The 19,654-nt window shown below is 41.9% G+C and overlaps 1 protein-coding gene across 1 annotated transcript in view; it reads left to right on the forward strand.

Annotated features, from left to right (window-relative positions):
• The first annotated feature begins 327 nt into the window (after positions 1-327).
• Positions 328-19,654, forward strand: part of LOC127186962 (uncharacterized protein C6orf201 homolog) — a 28,780-nt gene continuing 9,453 nt past the window's right edge. Inside the window, exons 1-2 of the mRNA XM_051143230.1 lie at positions 328-508; positions 7,791-7,989. Of these exons, the coding sequence (XP_050999187.1) occupies positions 328-508; positions 7,791-7,989 (380 nt within the window). The remainder of the gene's footprint in view (positions 509-7,790; positions 7,990-19,654) is intronic.

A 19,654-nucleotide genomic window follows, 5' to 3' on the forward strand; every position in this document is an offset into this window, starting at 1 on the left:
AACTCGTTCTTTCTCCTCAGAACTCATTCATATCCAGACAGGAAATTGGGGGTTCTGGGGGGAAAATTCTCTGAATTATTTGGCTGGATACCTTCCATGGGAGGCTTTTCTCTACTTTGAAAGTGCAGACCAAGTCCTTGGGGTTCCAAGCCAACACCTGGGCCATTGTGACACTCAGAATGCAAAGCAGTCAGAGGCCAGAAAGCAGGTTCCACCATCTCCTTCTGGAGGTGGCAGCAAGCTGAGATGAAGAACAGTTTAGTTGCATGAGATGCTGCACATTTCATATGCTCTACTTGCTTTTCTCTGCAACCCAACCAGGCCGTCATGGGAACAGCCAACAACACTCCTTCAGACATACAACTCTTTGGTAAAGAGAAGTTAAGAAGTTACTCCCAGCTTGACATGTGTCACACATTTGACCTTCTCTCAAACCTTCACAAGTTGCTCCCAAATCATATGGTGGAAGTGCTTCATTCGTACAGAAGTGAAGAGGACAAAACCAAATGTATGTGGGTACAGGGAGAATGAGAGTGCTGTTTTTGCATGCTGGTATGAACCCTCTTCTGTATGTGAGTGCTAACTTCTTGACATTACAGGTGCCATCAGATGAGCTCCTTGCCACATGAAAGCTTGATAGGCCCGTGTTCTCAGAGTGAACCATGGAATTTGCCGATGGGTAGAGGTCATTGTCTCTTCATAGTCTCTCATGAGCCAAAATAACTTGCTATTTATCTCTAGGCAAAGCACATCTATGGAAAGATGAAAATGAGTCACACACTAATGTACTCAAGTTACAAATTAAGATGTATGCTTGATTTTGACTTTGGTGAGAGAACTTTCAAGTTAAGGACCAGATGAGAAACTCCATTCCTTTGTTCAACCTCTATTACCTTTTCCTTTTGCTAGGAAAAAAATTGGTTATTTTCTCTGAAAGTAATTTGAAATATTTTTTTTTACTGTTTAATTTTATTACTTTGTGAGTGAGTCTTGATAGGTTGTCTGGAATTTCTGGGCTCAAGCCATCCTCTGGCTTCAGCATCCTGTGTCCTGATCCACAGTCAGGTGCTGCTTCTCACAGCGAGTAATCTTTAGCTTTAGCAGTTTGGAGTGGCCTGATAGTTTAGAATTGGGTCAAGATGGATCGTTTGGGAATTTGATTTGTAGAACTTAACGGACCCCGACCTTGAATTAGTTGCAATTAACTGGTAGAGGACTGCTGCCTATACCCATAAACTTAGAAGACAAAAATAGAAGCTTCCATACTGATTAAAACAAAGGTAGGGGCTCATACATTGTCATTAAACTGTTGGGGCAAAATTGGTCACTTGTATTTAAGCTAATCTCTACTTCCTAATCCAGAGTGTAAATAAATCCATCTATCCAGGTTATATCACATATTGCATAAAGAACACACACACATTATAAGTAGCTTAATAAAATAATTGCGTGGACAAGTAATTCACAGGATGAGCTGCAGGTATCATAAAAATTAAATCAAGAAGTACTAGGCTACCACACAGGCTCAATTAAAAACTACCAGAGATGATGCGAAGCAGGTGAACTCACACCTACGCACTGTGAATAGCATGCTGCCTCAGGCATGTAGAGGGTGACTTGAGGGGTTTTATTAGGTTATGTTTGATAATTTAATAAAGCGTATGTTATTAGCTTAAGTAAACTGAACTTGAAAGAGAGAAGCAGTAAATAACTTTCTACTTTCTAACAGCTGTCCCTTTCTATCTCCCTATTTTTATCAATTCTTTGTGATCTCACACAATGTATTTTGACCATATTAACACACCCCACCCCGACCCCTGGCTCCCTCCAGACCCACTCCACCCCTGATTTAGCTTTTCCTCTTGATCCATTCGACTGACTTTCTTTTCCCAACTTTAGGTGGAATTACAGGCAGGTTGTTTAGCTTTGGGGGGTCGTATTGGTAATGTGATACCAATTCTAATATAAGCACCCTAAATTCACTCAGCACACTTAAGTTCTTTCCTCTCCCCTCTGCTCTGGTGTGATGAAACTTAGAAGGCAAGGGAAGGCATGGTAGTATGCTGAGTTTCTGTCTTCTCTGTCTCAGCTTTTCCCTCGTGGCTTCTGTTCCACTGACAAGAGTGTGGGAGTGAGGAAAGGAGGCCAAGGACTGAAAAACCTCTTCTCTCATGGTACAATGTCAGGCTGTGATGTGACATCCATATTCTCTGGCAGAATCTCAGCAAACTTTCTCTCCAGCCCCACTGTGGGAATCTTTTGAGAGCTCTCCTCTCCTCTCCTCTCCTCTCCTCTCCTCTCCTCTCCTCTCCTCTCCTCTCCTCTCCTCTTCTCTCCTCTTCTCTCCTCTCTTCTCCTCTTCTCTCCTCTCCTCTCCTTTCCTCTCCTCTCCCCTCCCCTCCCTTCCCTTCCTCTCCTCCTCTCCTCCTCTCCTCTCTCCTCCCCTCCCTTCCTTTCCTCTCCTCCCCTCCCCTCCTCTCTGCTCCCCTCTCCTCCCCTCCCCTCCTCTCCTTATCCTCTTGTCAATATTGTCCTTTCCCTATCCACCCAAAATACTACACACTGGGCTGGTTCATAAACAACAGAACTTTGTTTCTCCCATTCTAGAGCTCTTGAAGGTTTAAGATCAAAATAGAGCCAGTGTCTTTTGAGGACTTTCTGACTCACAGAGGGCAATCCCTTCCATCTTTTTCTGTACTCCCACGATGACAGAGGCAAAGGCTCTCACAGCTGTTTATGAGGGCACTCTTTATTTTTAAAGAGATTTATTTATTTTTCCCTTTATGCGTATGAGTGTTTCGCCTATGTGTATGTAAGTGTACTGTGTGTGTGTGTGATGAGTTACAGAGATTGGAAGAGGGCACTAGATCCCCAGGAATTAGAGTTAAAGATAGCTGTGAACTGCCTTGTGGGTGCTGGGAATTCAACCAGGGTGCTCTGCAAGAGCAGCAAGCACTTTTAACCGTTGAACCATCATTCTGGCACCAAGAAATGAATTTTAAAAGAAACACCTACTCAAATAACAGCATAACCCTTCCCAGCTTTTGTACAGAACTCTTCCATCCTATTGCAAGTCAGCTTGCCTTATCCTATACCAAATACCTCTTGAGAGTGTACTCAATATGGCTTAAACCCATTACTTTCTAGAGGGGTTAGTTAACCTCGTGGAAAATCTGAACCCTTGCTCCCTACACCTCCAGCAGTTTATATAACACAACTGGCTTCCAGAGTTGCCATCTTCGATCCATGCCTAGAGGCAGCTATGGTTCCTGTCATTCATCATGCATGCTCCCAAGTGTTAAGAGTTGAATTGTGTCCCTCTCCAAAGATATATTGAAGTGTCAACTCTAGCACCTCATATAGCAGCCGCATTGGATTTTGTGTACACAAGGGACCCTGGTGCCTACTAGACTTTCCTCAGATGTTTAGGCCATAGTACAAAACTTTACAAATTAGCTGCTTTGTCACTGTAGCAAAATACCTGGGAGATATAACTAAAAGAAGGGAGGATTATTTTGGCACGTGGTTTAGAGGATCACTGGATCCCATATGCTTGAGCAGAATATCATGACTATGGGAACAAGTGACATAAGAGAGCCCTTTCATAGCTGACCAGGAAAGCAGAAAGTACAAAGGAAGGTGGTGATGATGTGTCCCCCAAGGGCCTGCCCACAGTGAGATACTTCCTCTAGTTTGATTCCACTTCCTAAGTCTCTGGACTTAGGACCACCACTTGAGACCACGCATTCAAATTATCCACCTATGGAAGACTTTATATCCTCAGACCATAACACTGACACAACAGAAAAATCTTAAATATGCCTGCCCTTCACATTAGCAATTCTAATTCCATTTACCTTAGAGGTGCACCAACCGTTGTGTGGCGCGGGATTATTTATAATGGTGAGAATGTGAACAGCCCCTGCCATTCAGTAGCATAATGAGTAAATGACTAGTGGATGTCCCATTAAAAAGATAGTTGGCTTTCCATCACAGATAACCAGCAGATCCCTGAGATAAAGCAACTTTAAGGCTTATATGGCTTCAAGAGATTTTAGTTCACAGTTAGTTGGCTCCACTGTGTTTGGACCTGCGGTGAAGAAGAGCATCATGGTGAGAGTGTTTAATAGAGCAAGGCTGGTGACTGGGAAACAGAAACAGAAACAAATAGAAAAGGTGCCAGAATCTCAGTATCTCCGTCAAGAGCACTAATTCACTTCCCTTGTGCCCATCCCACAAGTCTCCTTTCCAAATAGCACCTCAGGCTAGGAAAGCAAGCCTCTAGTATGAGGTCTTTTGGAGGACATTTAAGATTCAGTCCATAAAAATAGGTTTAACATACAAATATCTAGAAGACACAATGTTTTAATGGACAAATTGCAAAAGGAGACACATAGTAAGATTCAATTTATACCCAAAGACAATTGTGCATTTCGACATACGAAGATGAGTGTGTATATATGAGAGGCATCAAATAGAGGCTAAGAGGAGGGACTGTAAACTTTTCGGAATTGCTTAACTTTATCCCAGTGGAAAACTTTTCATCTATTTTTGCTATGAAAACAGAACTTTAAATCTGAAGGCATAGTACATGATTGAGGTTGGAAGAGCAGGCTTTAATTTTGGAGAGATATTCTGCTTATTATATGGTACTGTATCCTCCCATGATGGATGCGGCTTGACACCGACACACTGGTGCCTCTTGTCCAGAAGCTGTCATGTGTAGCACTTAGGTGCTTTGTTTCAGAAGTGTCCGGATAGAGTACACTTCCCTGCAGGGGACGGTGGGGAATCCCATTTAAAGAAGTGGCACAGGCAGGAGGCACCGAGTTCGAATCTGGGCATGGTGTTGAGTTGCAGTAACCCAAGCCCTGAGGGAACAATCACCTCAGGGAAGATCCCTGAAACTCACTGGCAAGCCATCCTAGTTGAATCAGAGACTTCCTGCATTGGCTCAGTTCTGGTGAGGGCGGTTTGGTGCATCATAGAAACTATGCATAGGAGCAAGTGAGAAAGAACATCTCCGACCACAGCACAGAGTGGCAGGAAGAGACCAGGGTTCTACATTCTTCTTCAAGGGCACATCATCGACCTAAGGATCTGCCCTAGATCCCATTTCTTAAAGATACAGCACCTCCTAATAGCATCACCATAGGGACCAACTCTTTATTTACTGATGTTTAGGGGATGCTCATTCAAACCACTGTATGTAAGAAACCACTTTTATAAACAATTCACTTGAGGCAAAAGACCAACAACAACAAAACCAGGTGCAACCCAGTACCTGAACGCAGCAAATTCAACTAAGTGTAAAGCTCAACTTTGAAATTTTGGTATCCAAAACAGAGCTAACAATCAGGCAGTCTGTCTCCTGGGATAGGCAGATAGACAGGGGGAGGAAGATTAATGTCCCTTTCACTTAACATCTAGGATATCTGACCTGATTCCCTGATTCTGCTCCCTACCTTTCCTGGGAAGACAGGGAAGCCTTTCTATGGCAGGAACCAATTAGACCATGCTAGCCCAAATTAGCCAATTTTGAGGGAGGAAAGAAAATCACTGCAGCTTCAAACATATAAATCCTGGACCCCTGGGCAGACTCAGACACCAGTTCTGGTGTGTTCTTCAGTTCTGTGCCCCCCTCGGTGTGTGTGTGGGGGGGTGCAGGACAAAGGAGGATTGCTTCGTGGTCACTGAGATAATGACCACTGAGGGCAAAGTTAGTGGCAGATTCATCACAATTTATAGTTCTGTTATTGAGACAGTTTTGAAATAGATTTGAGACCCTTAGGGTAGACATATTCATTGTCTTATAACATTTAGTCAAATTGCCCAGCAAAGGTCCTTTTGAGAAAATTCTTGATATTTTAGGAGTCCCTTTACTTCCATATTATGAGAAGAACCATCAGTTGTTCATTCTGAAATGATGGGCATCTGAGCCAATTTATACCTAATGGTCCTACCCTGAACCTTCATGTGGTCCATCCAGCATTAAGTGGATGACAGATGTTTCACCTTCTAATACATCCAAATGGGTTATGGAGCTACTCAAGGAATGACCTGCAAACTTGCTTTTTGTTCTTAAACTGTTACCAATTGAAGAAGTCTTAGAACTATATGGTCTTACAATACAGGATATCTATGTCACAAGTAAGCACTAGGTAGTTCAGCTTGCTGGCTTTTCCTTCTACCTTCTCCCCTTTTCTTTCCTTCTTCCCTTCCTCTCAGCTCTCTTTGACCTGCTGTTCACTTCCTGTGGCGAGAGCACCTCACTGTAGGAAGGGTATTATTCCATTCTGATACTAATTTCATGTCTCATGGCAGAAAATGAATTTTGTTAGGGGCCAATTGGCTCAATGTGAACCAGTCAATGGCTATGATATGAATGCAGAATGCAACGAACACATCTGAAGATTGAGAATGATTTTGCAAAGCAGGATTAAGTGTGGCTTGGTAAGAGTGAATCTGGGAATGCAGAGTCCTGCCTTCGCCAGGTGCCGCCTGCCAAAAGTCTTTCTTCTGCCTGGATTTCAGCATGTCCATCCCACAGTCTGGAGGATGGGCTACTAGCTGTGGTGTGCAGAGCTCTGCTTCTAGTTCCTTTCTGGAGTGTCTTCTCAACTCTCAGAGTGACTTTGTAGATCCCTTTGTCCTATAAGAGTAGTAGCCTGGAAGGCAGCTTCACAGGGAGCCTGGACACCACTTTCTTACTCATTTGAGTCCAGAATGACAGGACAACCCCTGCCCCACATGAGCCATACAAAGCAGGTTTATTATTCACAGACAGGCAGTAAGGAACAGCAGAAGCCAGGATACATAAGGAACAGCAGAAGCCAGGATGCATGGAGAGCTGGTTCCCCAGGCCATGGAAGCTTCTCAGGACCATGGAGGTATTGACTGTGTGTGTCCTTCTGGCACCATGGCCAAGGGATTCTGGAAAGCAGCCCATTCTTGTTTTTACACCCTGGGGTCATTTGTGTTATAGAGATAGGGCATTGAACAACACCGTGTTTCTAACTAACTAGGAGGCTGGCCAAGAACCTGGGTTGTCTAAGGTTAGCGCAGAACCTGGCTTGTCTAGCCGGCTCGCCTTTACCTCAAAATAAAATCTGAGTACTCAGTAGTTTCCTTGAGAGCAAGTGAGAAGAGGAAAGGATCTGTGCTGGACCAAGGTCACCTGGAGAAATAACCAGCAGTTTCTACCTCCTCTGGAGCTGTTGTCTGGCCATTCCAGTTTTGCTGACAAGGTGTAAACCTCTGCAATTGATTCCCTCTCAAGGCAGTTCCCCGTGTCTGTCATTCTAACTGCCGCTACCACCCAGAGAGTTCAAACAGTAAAAGACAAAGGTCTAAATCTCGAGTCTCAATTACTGGGTCTCCAAATGCAGAATAGTTCTTAGGGAAAATAACAGGATGGTGGTGTTCCAAATTAGGAGCAAGATTAATAACAACAACACCACCACCAATAATAATAACAATAACTTACTATTAATTTACAAGCTGTAGTAAGGAACCAACAATATTTACAGTAGTTCTATCATACCTAATACAGGCATTTATAGCCAATGCATCTCTTAGACTAAGATGAAAGAAATATTGCTGGGATAAAGGGATGGCAAAGCTGAGAAGGAATTACTATATTGCAGAAAGCCAGCTGTGGGTGCACCTAGCACATGGGAGGCCCTGAGTTCCATCCTCAGCACCATGAGCATACACAAAGACATTTCAAATCTTGTTGTGCAGAGGTGGAAGTGAACACTGAATTCTGTTAATACTTATTCTACCACCAGGTGAGAATTCTGAATTCTCTGGCTTGGAAAAGATCTTAGCAAGACATCAGTTGCCAAAGGAGGTTAGTCTGACTCCAAAGCCAAGCAAAGTACCCTTGTGGAGAAGAAAAATCATCAACAATATAAGTGGCAACTGGAAGAAATATCATATGTGGAAGAAAAACACATATGAGCCTCCCATGTGCACCATCGTCATCAGGTAGGTTCCTGGATTTTTGTCCCTTGTTCATGTGAAAAGAAACACAGAATGATCACAAACAGAAATCCTTCACTCTCCTCCTTCCCCCAAAAGGATTTAATATGGTCTTTGTGAAACGTGGAGGACATAAAAACAACCATTGCTTTATATGAGAGCACACACAGCCTCTCAAGTCACTGAAGAAGCCCTCGGTGCAAGACAACTCCTGGAGATGGCAAGAGGGGTGTTGCAGAGTACTTGAGCCTGGATAACTCATAAAGAAAACAATTCCATTTAGGCTGATGGTTCCAGATATTAGAAAGTCCAAGATAAGGTCCTTACCTTTGGTAAGAGCCTGGCATTGCTTTAAAACATGGCAGAAGTTGGGAGACCAAGTAGGGACATGTGGCAGAGAGGGATAAAGCTAATGGGTAGCCTTTTTTTGTGACAACATCCTATTTGTGTGTGTGCATGTGTGTGTAGACCAGGGGCCAACGTCAGATGTCTTCCTCACTCACTATCTTATTTTTGAGATAAAGTCTCTCACAGACCTGTAACTCACTAAATCAGCTAGATTAGCTGGCCAGTGAGCCCATGGACCAGCCTGTCTCCACCTCCCCAGCACTGGGACTATAGGTGTTTGCCACAGCCAGATTGTATGTGGGTGCTGGGGATTAAACTTGAGTCTCTATTCTTTCACAGCAAACACTTTATTGATGGAGACATATTCCAACCTTTCTTATTAGGATGAGAGTTAACATAGTCCCACCAGATGGGCATTAATGCATCTTATTAAAGGTTCTACCATTATGGCATGTAGAATCAAGGTTCTAACTTAATGCCATTCTGGAGAACACAGTCAAGTCATAGCACATAGTAACAGTAGTCATAGGGTCAGACCCTACAGCTCACTGGCTTTTGACAAAAATTATTCCATTCTGTTATATAAATAAATGAGTAGTTCCCAAAGCTATGCCATGCTGAAAAACAGATTTTTTCCAAGCATCTAGAGTCACAGATGGTGTTACATTATCCTTGTTGGAGAACTTGGCAGGATGTCAGACCCCACTTTTTATAATATTGTAAATCCTTTCTGGAAACTGCATATACATTATAATTACTTGTAAACAGCATTTATTGGTTCAATATGTCAAATTTATGAGCTCTGGGGCTCATTTTTCTTTTCCCTTTTAAAGGGTGACAAAGGGGCCTTGAACAGATGATGGCTGAACCACACAGGGACTTTAGAATTTTAGATTCTCAGACGTTTGTATTTTAAAAATGCAGTAGTAACCAGAGACAGGGGCCTGGGAGTAGTCAGCAGAATTGATTCAGCTCTCCCTCTTCTGTAGACATTTGTAGTTGAACTTTGCATGATGCCAGTCCTAGAGAGGCAATGGGCATCACATCCACCTTTACCATACATATTGTGTTGTACTCTATGAGAATGAGTGATTGCTACCCCGACCTGAGCTTGCCACCTGATGGCTGGGCAGGTATTCAGGAAAGTATTTATGTTGGTTACTACAAATGGACTCAAGACAAATAAAACATAAGAGTGACAACATGTAGCCAAACAAGAGGCTCCCAGGTGTTTTTGCTTCTCCTTTTTAAGAGTTGTCCCTCAAAATGAGGCAGGATCCATAGGCATTCAGAGCTGCGAAAGCTCTGGGCAGAACCCTGGGTCCGGGAGAGTGTCTTCCAGGGATTCCACTGATCTAGCAGAGCCAGGACTAGAGTCACACCAGGTCAGGTTGTGATTATCATCTACTTGATTCCTCAGTGCTGATTCATCAAGGTCCCTGAGCTCATCTACACAAGGAAACCTCACTATCAGTCTACATGCAGGCTGTTAGCTAGTTGAGATACAGTCTTACTATGCTGTCCAGGCTGGCCTCAAGCTCTTGGCATTCCAAGTGAGGTTATAGGATACTGCAGTCAGGTTACATGATGATTAAATATACATGTCAGCTTGGCACGTCTGTGGTACCAGCTGTTTGTTTCAACACCTGTACAGGTATTGCTATGAAGTATCTCAGATGAGATTCACAATTAGATTAGTAGTCATTGAGTAAAAGAGATGGCTTTTGATGCCATGGTAGGCTTATCATTCAGTCAGTTTAAAACATTAATAGAAAAGGTAAAGACCCCATAAAGAGGTGGAACTCTAGCCTCAGATTAACCTTGTTTCTAGACTGTAAGGTGAACTCCCACTGGATTTTCCAATATGCTCACTAACACCACAAATGTACAACTTGTCAGCCCCAATAATCTCCCAAACAAGTTCCACAAGCGTGTGTGTGTGTGTGTGTGTGTGTGTGTGTGTGTGTGAGCATTCTGTCCTCATTTATGGTCATCTGATGTTAAACCCACAGACACATTCTGAAAAATCCCCTCGGTTACAGGCAATACATCTCATCATTGGGAAAAGACAACAGTTGGACAAACGTAGACTGTCAACCACGTAGACCATATGTGGTCTCTTGATGCAATTAAAGAGGTGGTAACAAATGAGTCAAAGTCAGCCTCCTACACACTCATGTTTTACACATAATATTCATAGTAACCATGTGCCCAGCACCGGATGAATGTGTGGAAGTTTGTTGATTATATACAATGGACTTTTTGTTGGGGTTATTTTTATAAAACTGTTTGCTTCTCTTAGCTTATATCTTAACCTGGCTCACATACAAATAATTGAGTCTATTTTATAATACAAGGCTTCACAACAACAATCTTGAACAGTTTAAGTCTGTTCTTAACCCTCTATGTCATTTTGTATTACTCCAAGAAAACATCCCAGTGATACTTGCACTTTCTAGCTTTCCTTAGCTCCAGCTCCTTCCTCCTGATTTTCCTTGGACCTTTCTGTCTCTGAATCCTCACTGATTCCTCCTCTTCCTCTCCTAACTCCTCCTCCCCTGGTTGGCAGGAAGTCCAGCCCTATCCTCTCCCCTGCTCATTGATTGGCTGTAGCTGCTTTATTGACATAACAGGGAAACAATTGGGGAACACAGTTTACAAAACACTTAGATAGGAAATCAGAATTTAAACTAAGCCATAACTTTATGCCTACAACTTTTACTCAGTCATAAAGACTGAAATAACGTTGTTTGCAGGAGAGTGGATGGAACTGGACATTATCATGCTAGGCAAAACAAGCACATGAATTTCATATTGTTTTGTTGCTGTGATAAAACATTCTGACCATAAGCAACTTGGGGAGGGAAGGGTTTGTTTGGCTTATATTTCCAAGTCATTATCAATCTCTGAGGAAGATTAAGGCAGAAATTCAAGGCAGGAATCTAGAGACAAAAATTATAGAGACACGTGGCTTACTATATTGCTGTCTTGTTTGCTCCCTCTCAGGCTCATGTTCAGCTACTATTCTTATATAGACTAGAACTATCTGTCTAAGGAATGATGTTGCCCACAGTGGTCTGTACCTTCCTACATCAGTTAATAAGACAATGACCACAGACACGCTACAAGCCAATCCGATCTAGGCAATTGAGGGTCTCTCTTTCCAGGTGACTCTTGGCATCAGATTGACAATAAAATTAACCAGCATATGTTTTTGTTTTATATGTGAAATTGTCCAGGAGGAGACACAAAAATAAAAAGGGGACTATAATGGGTATAAAAGAATCTAAGATAGGGAAATAAAAAGGGGAAATTAAGGAGATTAACTTTGCCAGGTGTGATGGTGCCATTTAGTCTCAGTACTTGGGAGACAGAGGCAGGTTAATCTATGAGTTTGAGGCCATCTTGGACTAAATAGCAACTTCCAGAGAATTCTGGAATAGTGGAATAGTGGAATCTTGTCACAAAAGAAAAACAAACAAACAAAAATGGTGAACATGATCAAAACGATTATATACTTATATGAAAATACTGCAAAGTAGTTAGTATATAAATGCCCTACCCAGAAAGAGGTGGGGAACACATTATTACAAGGCTCCTACTGGTGCTGCATAGCTTTCTCATAAGTAGAAGAACAATCTAGAATAGTGATAAAGTATATTATTGTAAATATATCATTGAGAGATATTATGTACTGCACATAATTTTATGTGCTATGAATCACAGGCTGTATAGTAGGGTTTGTTTGTTTGTTTGTTTGTTTGTTTTTTGACACCCACCTCAATACAAACTCATGGTGCATTGCATTACAACGTTAGAATGGCTATAATCTCACTAGGAACTTTTCAGTTCTGTTTTCATCCTACCATCACTGTACCCGTGGTCCATTATAGACTGTTATTAGGTAATCACTGTGTGTATCTATGTATAGGACCCAAGTACAGACAGATGAATGCCATTCTCTATTTCCATAGGGAGCCCTAAAACATTCTATAAGTTCAGAATTGTATAATTACATCTGTGATTAGGTGGAGTTGATTTTGTAGCCCAAGAAGAATGGTCTCACCATGGAAACTAACAGATTAAACAGAATTACCTGAATTGAGACTTGTTTAAATGGGGATGTCGGGACTTTGCTACCATGCTACCCTTCTCTCATTGGAAATAGCTGTGTTTGATGCTGGGATGGGGAGTAACTAAAGCCCTGGTAGACGGTTACAGGTGTTTGGGTCTGGGTCAGGTGTTCTGAGTTCTCGGCCTCTTATTCAGGATATTGAAATAAAGACTCACATAGATTTTTTTAAGCTGTAGAATGGGTCATAATACACTGCAGTAGAACAACAGGACACAAGATGAAGATAGTCAAAGGCCTCAGTTATTGTTTGGCAGTCTCTTCCTTAGGGCTCAAGACAAGGTGGAGTTTGGTTATTAAGGCCTGTCCTGTACAATTATGATTGATATATTGGGTCATATAGTCATTTTTCTACCTATTGTATACATCCCTTCCTATAATGCATCTTATTTTAATTATATGCATACCCAATTACACATCGGCATTGGATAATAAGTGGATTCTCTCTATAAATTCTCTTGAGGATATAGTTTTGCTTTGCTGCATATGCAACCAAAACAAATTCAGTCTGGGCCAGCCTATCCATCCTTTGTAACTAAATACACTGGGGATATATATGAATAGAAACTATCTAAGTTTAATTATTGTTAAAGGAGGTGAAACCTATTCTATTGTTTAGAGAAAAGCCTACATGTAGCCTGATGTGGGTAAGGGTCCAAGGTTGCTAGATGCATTGTTCAGAGAGGGTGTGTGTGTTCACAGTATGTGCAGCAAAGGAGCTGGGCTGCCAAATACATTAGTAGAAGAAGGGGTTTGGGCTGGGGAAATGGCTCAGTGGCTAAGAAAATGCTCTTGTGCAGGACCCAGCTTCAGTTCCTAAGAACTCACATGTTACAATCATCTAGAACTCCAGTTCCAGGGCATCCAATGCCTTCTTCTGACATCCCAAGCACACATGGGGAAAACACTCATAATCATAAAATAAAATAAATATGTCTTCAAAAAGGAGGAGGATGAAGAAGAGTTGTGCATAATCCAACCCAGGTAGAACCCCGGGTTATTAAACTATTCCTTTTGCTTGCCTGCACACCCAGTCACACCATGCCTGCTGGAGCTTCAAATCTGAGTTGACAACTTGAGTGTCATCTCAGGAGTGGGGCCCAGGTCCTGCCATTTTCAGAATGATCTCTTGGTAAGGGAGAATTTGTAGCCAGGAATGACAGCTATTGAACCCTTCTAAGTCGTGAGGTAAGACGCTGAAGCCATCTTCTTAGGATAAGTAGAATTTGCCATTTTCAGTGTTCCAAGAACAATCACATACCTTTACGAAGATGCCAGCTGCTGAAATGCAGAGAACGCAAGTCCTGAAAAAAATACCTTTCTGCTCTCAAAGTCACTGCTGAGAATAAAAGAGCACTAGAAGGCAGGGGGTGGGGGAGTAATTCAAGAAGAAAACCTAGAGCTGGAGCCTAGACCCTGAGAAAATGAACTTACAGCCAGAAGTTTCTGGGGAAAGGAAAAACACATGAGAGAAAAATAGTCTCTATACTCAGAGGAAGAGTAACAAGCTAACAGGAAGAGACCTGATAGGCTGTGACCTTATAGTGGGGGACAAGGTTCCCTTCTGTCACAGACCTAGGGGAGGGGAATAGGATGAAAGAGGGAGGGGGAATGGGAAGACACTAGTGAGGGGATAACAAATAAGATGTAATCTGAATAAATTACTTAAATGAAAAAAGAAAAAAAAATAATCTCCAAATATCAGATCTCAAGAAATGCAACTTAAATTGTGGAGTAGAAGCTATAAAACAATCTATGTCAGCAGACAGGAAAATGGTCCACATTTTGGTTTTTGTGAACAATGTCACAATACACACAGGATTAGAAAATAGAAACCAGATATGTAGAGATAACTGATTTCATTTCTTTTGGATAAATACCCATGAGTGAGATCACTGGATCATATAATTCCCTGGGAATTACCCAGGGATATTTTTATGTTTTAATTTCTAATCTTTATCCCTTTCAACCTTTACTTTATTATAAAAATTAATATTTTTCTCATTCTGAGGTGAAAAAGAAATTAATATAATATTCACTGTATGTTTTTGTAGTTCCAGAAAGTTCTGTACTGTTGTTGTCTGCATAATTGCTAATCATGACTCAATGCTGACTTTGTCTAATGCTCTCCCTCTGTTGAGTTAGTCATGATTCCCACTTTTCTTGTTCTGATTTTGTAAAGATATTTTAATTACAGTAAAATATGTAAAGCTTTAAACTTGTCTTTAAAGCATGCCTTTGAGTGTACATTTTAGTGGCATCGAGTACATTCTCAGCAATATCCAGTCAGCGATGCTGATCATCCCTTGAGTCACCCCAAACCGAAGTTCTATAATAATGATACTCTGGTTCCATATACTTATGGCATTTGGCCATCATTTTTTTTCAACCTATGAATTTGCCCATTCAACATGTCTCAAGTAAGAAGAATTATTTTTACCTTTCGGGTTTGGCTATTTCACTTCATCTTGTAACATGAGTCAGAATTTCCTTCCATTTCAATGACAATAATATTCCATTCTATGTAACTATATTTTAGCCACCATTCCTCCTGTGTTCCATGCACATGTATATCTTTAATGTTGGGGGTTACAGGCACAAGTGATCATGCCTAGCTTTTATGTGGGTGCCAGGACTTGAATGGGCTTGCACAGCAAGAGCTCATGAGTGAGCTCTCCATCACTTTATGTTTTTCTTTTCTTTTCTTTTCTTTTCTTTCTTTCTTTCTTTCTTTCTTTCTTTCTTTCTTTCTTTCTTTCTTTCTTTCTTTCTTTCTTGTGTCCTGGACACACTCTGTAGACCAAACTGGCCTACGAGCTCACAGAGATCCACTTGCCTCTGCCTTCCTGAGTGTTGGGATTACAGGCACGCCATTCTCAATGTGACTTTTTGACTGATTTTATTTGTTGCAAATGCTTGGTTTCCAAAGCTCTTATGGTACTCTTCCACTCAGTCTATGTTTATTTGAAATTTATAGTAAAATAGGAACCTATAACTTCTTGTTCATTTTGTTGTACACACACACACACACACACACACACACACACACACACACATTTATTAGTGTACAAAATAAGGTTTCCCTAACCCTTTCGCATTCTATGTCATTGCACTTTACCTTGCTCTTCATATTAACTTCTATTCCTCTATTTTCTACATTCTCTGACTCATTAGGCATCCCAGGCTGGTCTTCAAATATGGGACCCTCCTGCCTTTCCTTCTTGAATGCTGGGATTACCGGCATGTGCCCCAGTGCCAGGCTTCATTTTTTTCCCTCTATCACTTACAGTGGCCAGTGAGTACCTCCAGTCAACTTTTTTCCCCCAGAATTTTCCACTTGGCTTTATTTTAAATTTTAAAATTGAAATTTCATATGTAGTCAGGTGTGATTTTCCTGGCTTTCTGGAACAGCTAGAAGATCTGCTTTGGTCTGTGTGACAATTCCAACCTCTCGATAATCTTGGGATTGACATACTTGGTCAGATTTCACGGCTTCCTGTGCCAAATGACTTTGGACCATGTCCGGGACATTTTGACTATACCATTGCGCAAGCCTCTGGATCTTGATACACTCATTTGGAAGATTGTTTTAGCAAGTAACACAACCTGGTTTGATTCAGACAGCAAGCTCATTCTTTACTTCCTGTGATTAGTAATGACAATCCCACGTTGATTTTCCAAGCCTTTGCTACATTTGTTTGCATCTGTCCTGCTCATGAACCTGAGACTGGAGGGTTCAAGCACAGAATTAAGGAGAGTTCTTTCTTAAAGAAGAAGGAGGAAGAAGAGGAAGAGGAGCAGGAGGAGGAAGAGGAAGAGGAAGAAGAAAGAAAGAAAGAAAGAAAGAAAGAAAGAAAGAAAGAAAGAAAGAAAGAAAGAGAAAGAAAGAAGCAACACCCAGGCACGGTGGCACAGGCCTGTAATCCCACCACTTGAGGAAGCAGAGGCAGGTGGTTCTCTGAATTGGAGGCCTGCCTGTCCTACAAAGCAAGCCCAGTTCAGCCAAGGCTGCACCGAGAAATCCTGTCTCAAACAAAACAAAAACCCTCAAAAGATTCATTTTTAAAAATGTGTATGGATGTTTAGCCTGCATAAATATCTGTGTACCACATGGGTGACTGTAAAGCTGAAGTTCTAATGGGTGTGAGCTGCCATGTGTTTGCTAGGAGTTAACCTGGGTCCTCTGGAAGAGCAGCCAGTGCTCTTAATCACTGAGCCATCTCTCCAGCCCCTCATGGTTCCTTTCTAATTTAAAGATTCTCACATAGTGTCTTTTCATATTTTGTAGAGAGATCTTTGGCTGTAGTGAATAGGAGGATTGGACAGTAGTTGGTTTCTGGGGTGCGGTGGTAATGGACTCTGCTGGGCTTTTTAATGGAATGTTTGGCATTTCATAGGCATTTTACCCTAGAAAAGCTCCCCTTTCTCTTTAGGATCTCAACCTGTGAAAACAGCAATATCAAACTCATATTTTATCTCATTTATCATCATTTATTTCATTTTATCTCATTTTCAAGGGATAAAACATGATGGGCAGCAGGCACTAGTAATTCATCCCCAAACATTGATGGTTACTGTTTGCATTTCCACAAAACTGGCTAATATATAGTATATTAATATATATTTAATTATAATGGTATTATAGTAATTATAATAATATAGTATATAAAACCGACTTTTATAAAAATTGGACTAAGTTTATTGAGATAAAAATTTAAGGCAGAAAAACTTAGAGGTTTTAATATGTTAGGTACTTGGAAGCTAATTGCTGAATGAACAAAATGAATGATATTTAAAATTTTGTTAAATCTTTTTGACATAATATAATGACATCATTTTCCTATAGGCCCTATTTTTTATTATCTATTTAAATTGGGTTTCTTATGTGTCTTCCTCCCTTCTCCACTCCTTATCCCTTCTAACTCTCCAACACAGGGCAGGAGAGAAGGAAGGTAAGTGTGGCGAGGGAGGAGCGTCGTCTTTAGCTACTTCCTGCTGGTTAGAGTTGTCAGGTTCCTTGGGGACAGTCCAATTTTTGGTTCAGGATATCTCCAACTTCTTCTTCTCAAAATGCAACAACAGCAGCCAAGAGCCGGGGGTAGGGGGGGGGGGACAGCAGCCTTCTTTCTCAGAGCGCCGCCCCCTGGCATTTATTCCTTCTCCAGAGTCCTCAGAATTAAACTATCTGCAGCTAGCAAAGATCCCCTTTCAGAGCCCTCATGGGGCAAATAATTTTCTGCTGTGGAAATTCTGAATCAGTCCTATACCTCACACCAGGGACTAAAGCAAAAATGTGTTTATAACTGTGCTTTTGAAGACATCAAAACTTCTGCTACCTTTCCCTCTTCCCTTTTCCTCTGTAAGACACCCCCTTGAATCCCCTACTCTCTTTTATGTGTTTGTTTGTGTGTGTGTGTGTGTTATGTAGGAGTCTCTGTGACCACCACAGCCAGCAGTGTAACAATCTAGGGAGGTAAGAAGACAGCTCAACATGACTGGGTAGCAGGTGTTGGTTCAAACTTAAGGAATCTGATACCAGGTAGTTTATTTTAGACATATTAAACATAACAAAATATGTAAAAATAAGTTTCATGGTGATAATTAACACAATCTTATGGGCACAACAATGCTCAAAGCATGAATATGGGGTACATAGCTAAACAGAGAATTCTCAACAGAAGAATCTCTAATGGCGAGAAGCACTTAAAGAAATGTTCAATGTCCTTAGTCATCAGTGAAATGCAAATCCAAACAATTCTGAGATTCCAACCTACACCTGTCAGAATGGCTAAGATCAAAGAGTCAACTGACAGCACATGCTGGTGAGAATGTGAGCAAAGAGGACAGTCCTCCATTGCTGGTGAGAGTGCAAATTTGTACAACCACTGTGTAAATGAATGTGGCACTTTCTCAGAAAATTGGGACTAGATCTACCTCAAGACCCAGCTATACCAGTCCTGGGCATATACCCAAAAGATGCTCCACCACACAGCAAGGACACTTGCTCCACTATGTTTATAGCAGCTTTATTCATAATAGCTAGAAACAGGAACAACCTAAATGTCCTTCAACCAAAGAATGGATAAAGAAAACGTGGTCCATTTCCACAGTGGACTATTACTTAGCTATTAAAAACAAAGATATCAAGCAACTTGCAAGCAAATAGATGGAACTAGAAAATATCATCCTGAGTGAGGTAACCCAAACACAGAAAGACACACATGGTATATATTCATAGGCAGATATTAGGCATGAAGTACAGGATAACTATGCTACAGCCCACGGACCCAAAGAAGCCAAGGAGGGCCCAAGGGAGGATGCTTGATTCTAACTCAGAAGGGGAAATAAAATAGGCATCTGAAGTCAATGGAGGGAGGGAACTGTGTATGAGAGGGGGTGGGGAGGGTAATGGGGGTGGGGATCATGTGTGGGGAGAGCAGAGGTGGTAGGGTAGGGGAAGAGAGAGCAGAAATTGGTGAAGGCATCTCTGGGACAGGGGAAGCTCCTGGGAGTCTAAGGGGATGACCCTAGCTGAGACTCGTAGTAGTGGGGACATGGAGCCTGAAGTGCCCACCTCCTATAGCCAGGTGGGGCTCCCAGTGGAGGGATGGGGACACCAACCTACCCATAACACCTTTGACCCAAAATTTGTCTTGCCTATAAGAAGTGTAGGGATAAAGATGGAGCAGAGATTAAAGGAATGGCAAACCAATGGCTGGCCCAACTTGAGACCCACCCCATAGGGGAGAGCCAACCCCTGACACGATTAATGATACTCCGCTATGCTTGAAGACAGGACTTGAGCATAATTGTCTTCTGAGAGGCTTCATCCAGCAGCCGATGGAAACAAATGCAGAGACTCAGACTCAAACAATAGGCTGAGCTCTGGGAGTTTTGTGGAAGAGTGGGAGGAAAGATAGAAGGAGCCAGAGGGGTCAAGCACACCACAAGAAGACCTGAAGAGTAAACTAACCTGGGCCCAGAGGGCCTCACAGAGACTGAACCATCAATCAAAGAGTATGTCTGGACTGGTCCTAGACCCCCTACACATATGTAGCAGATGTACAGCTTGGTCATCATATGGGTCCCCTAATGATGGAAGTACGGCCTGTCTCTGACTCTGTGGCCTGCCTTTGGATCCCTCTCCCCTAGTTGGGCTGCCTTGTCTGGCCTCAGTGGGAGAGGATGTGC

This window comes from Acomys russatus, chromosome 3, assembly GCF_903995435.1.
Source record: "Acomys russatus chromosome 3, mAcoRus1.1, whole genome shotgun sequence".
NCBI classification, from domain to species: domain Eukaryota; kingdom Metazoa; phylum Chordata; class Mammalia; order Rodentia; family Muridae; genus Acomys; species Acomys russatus.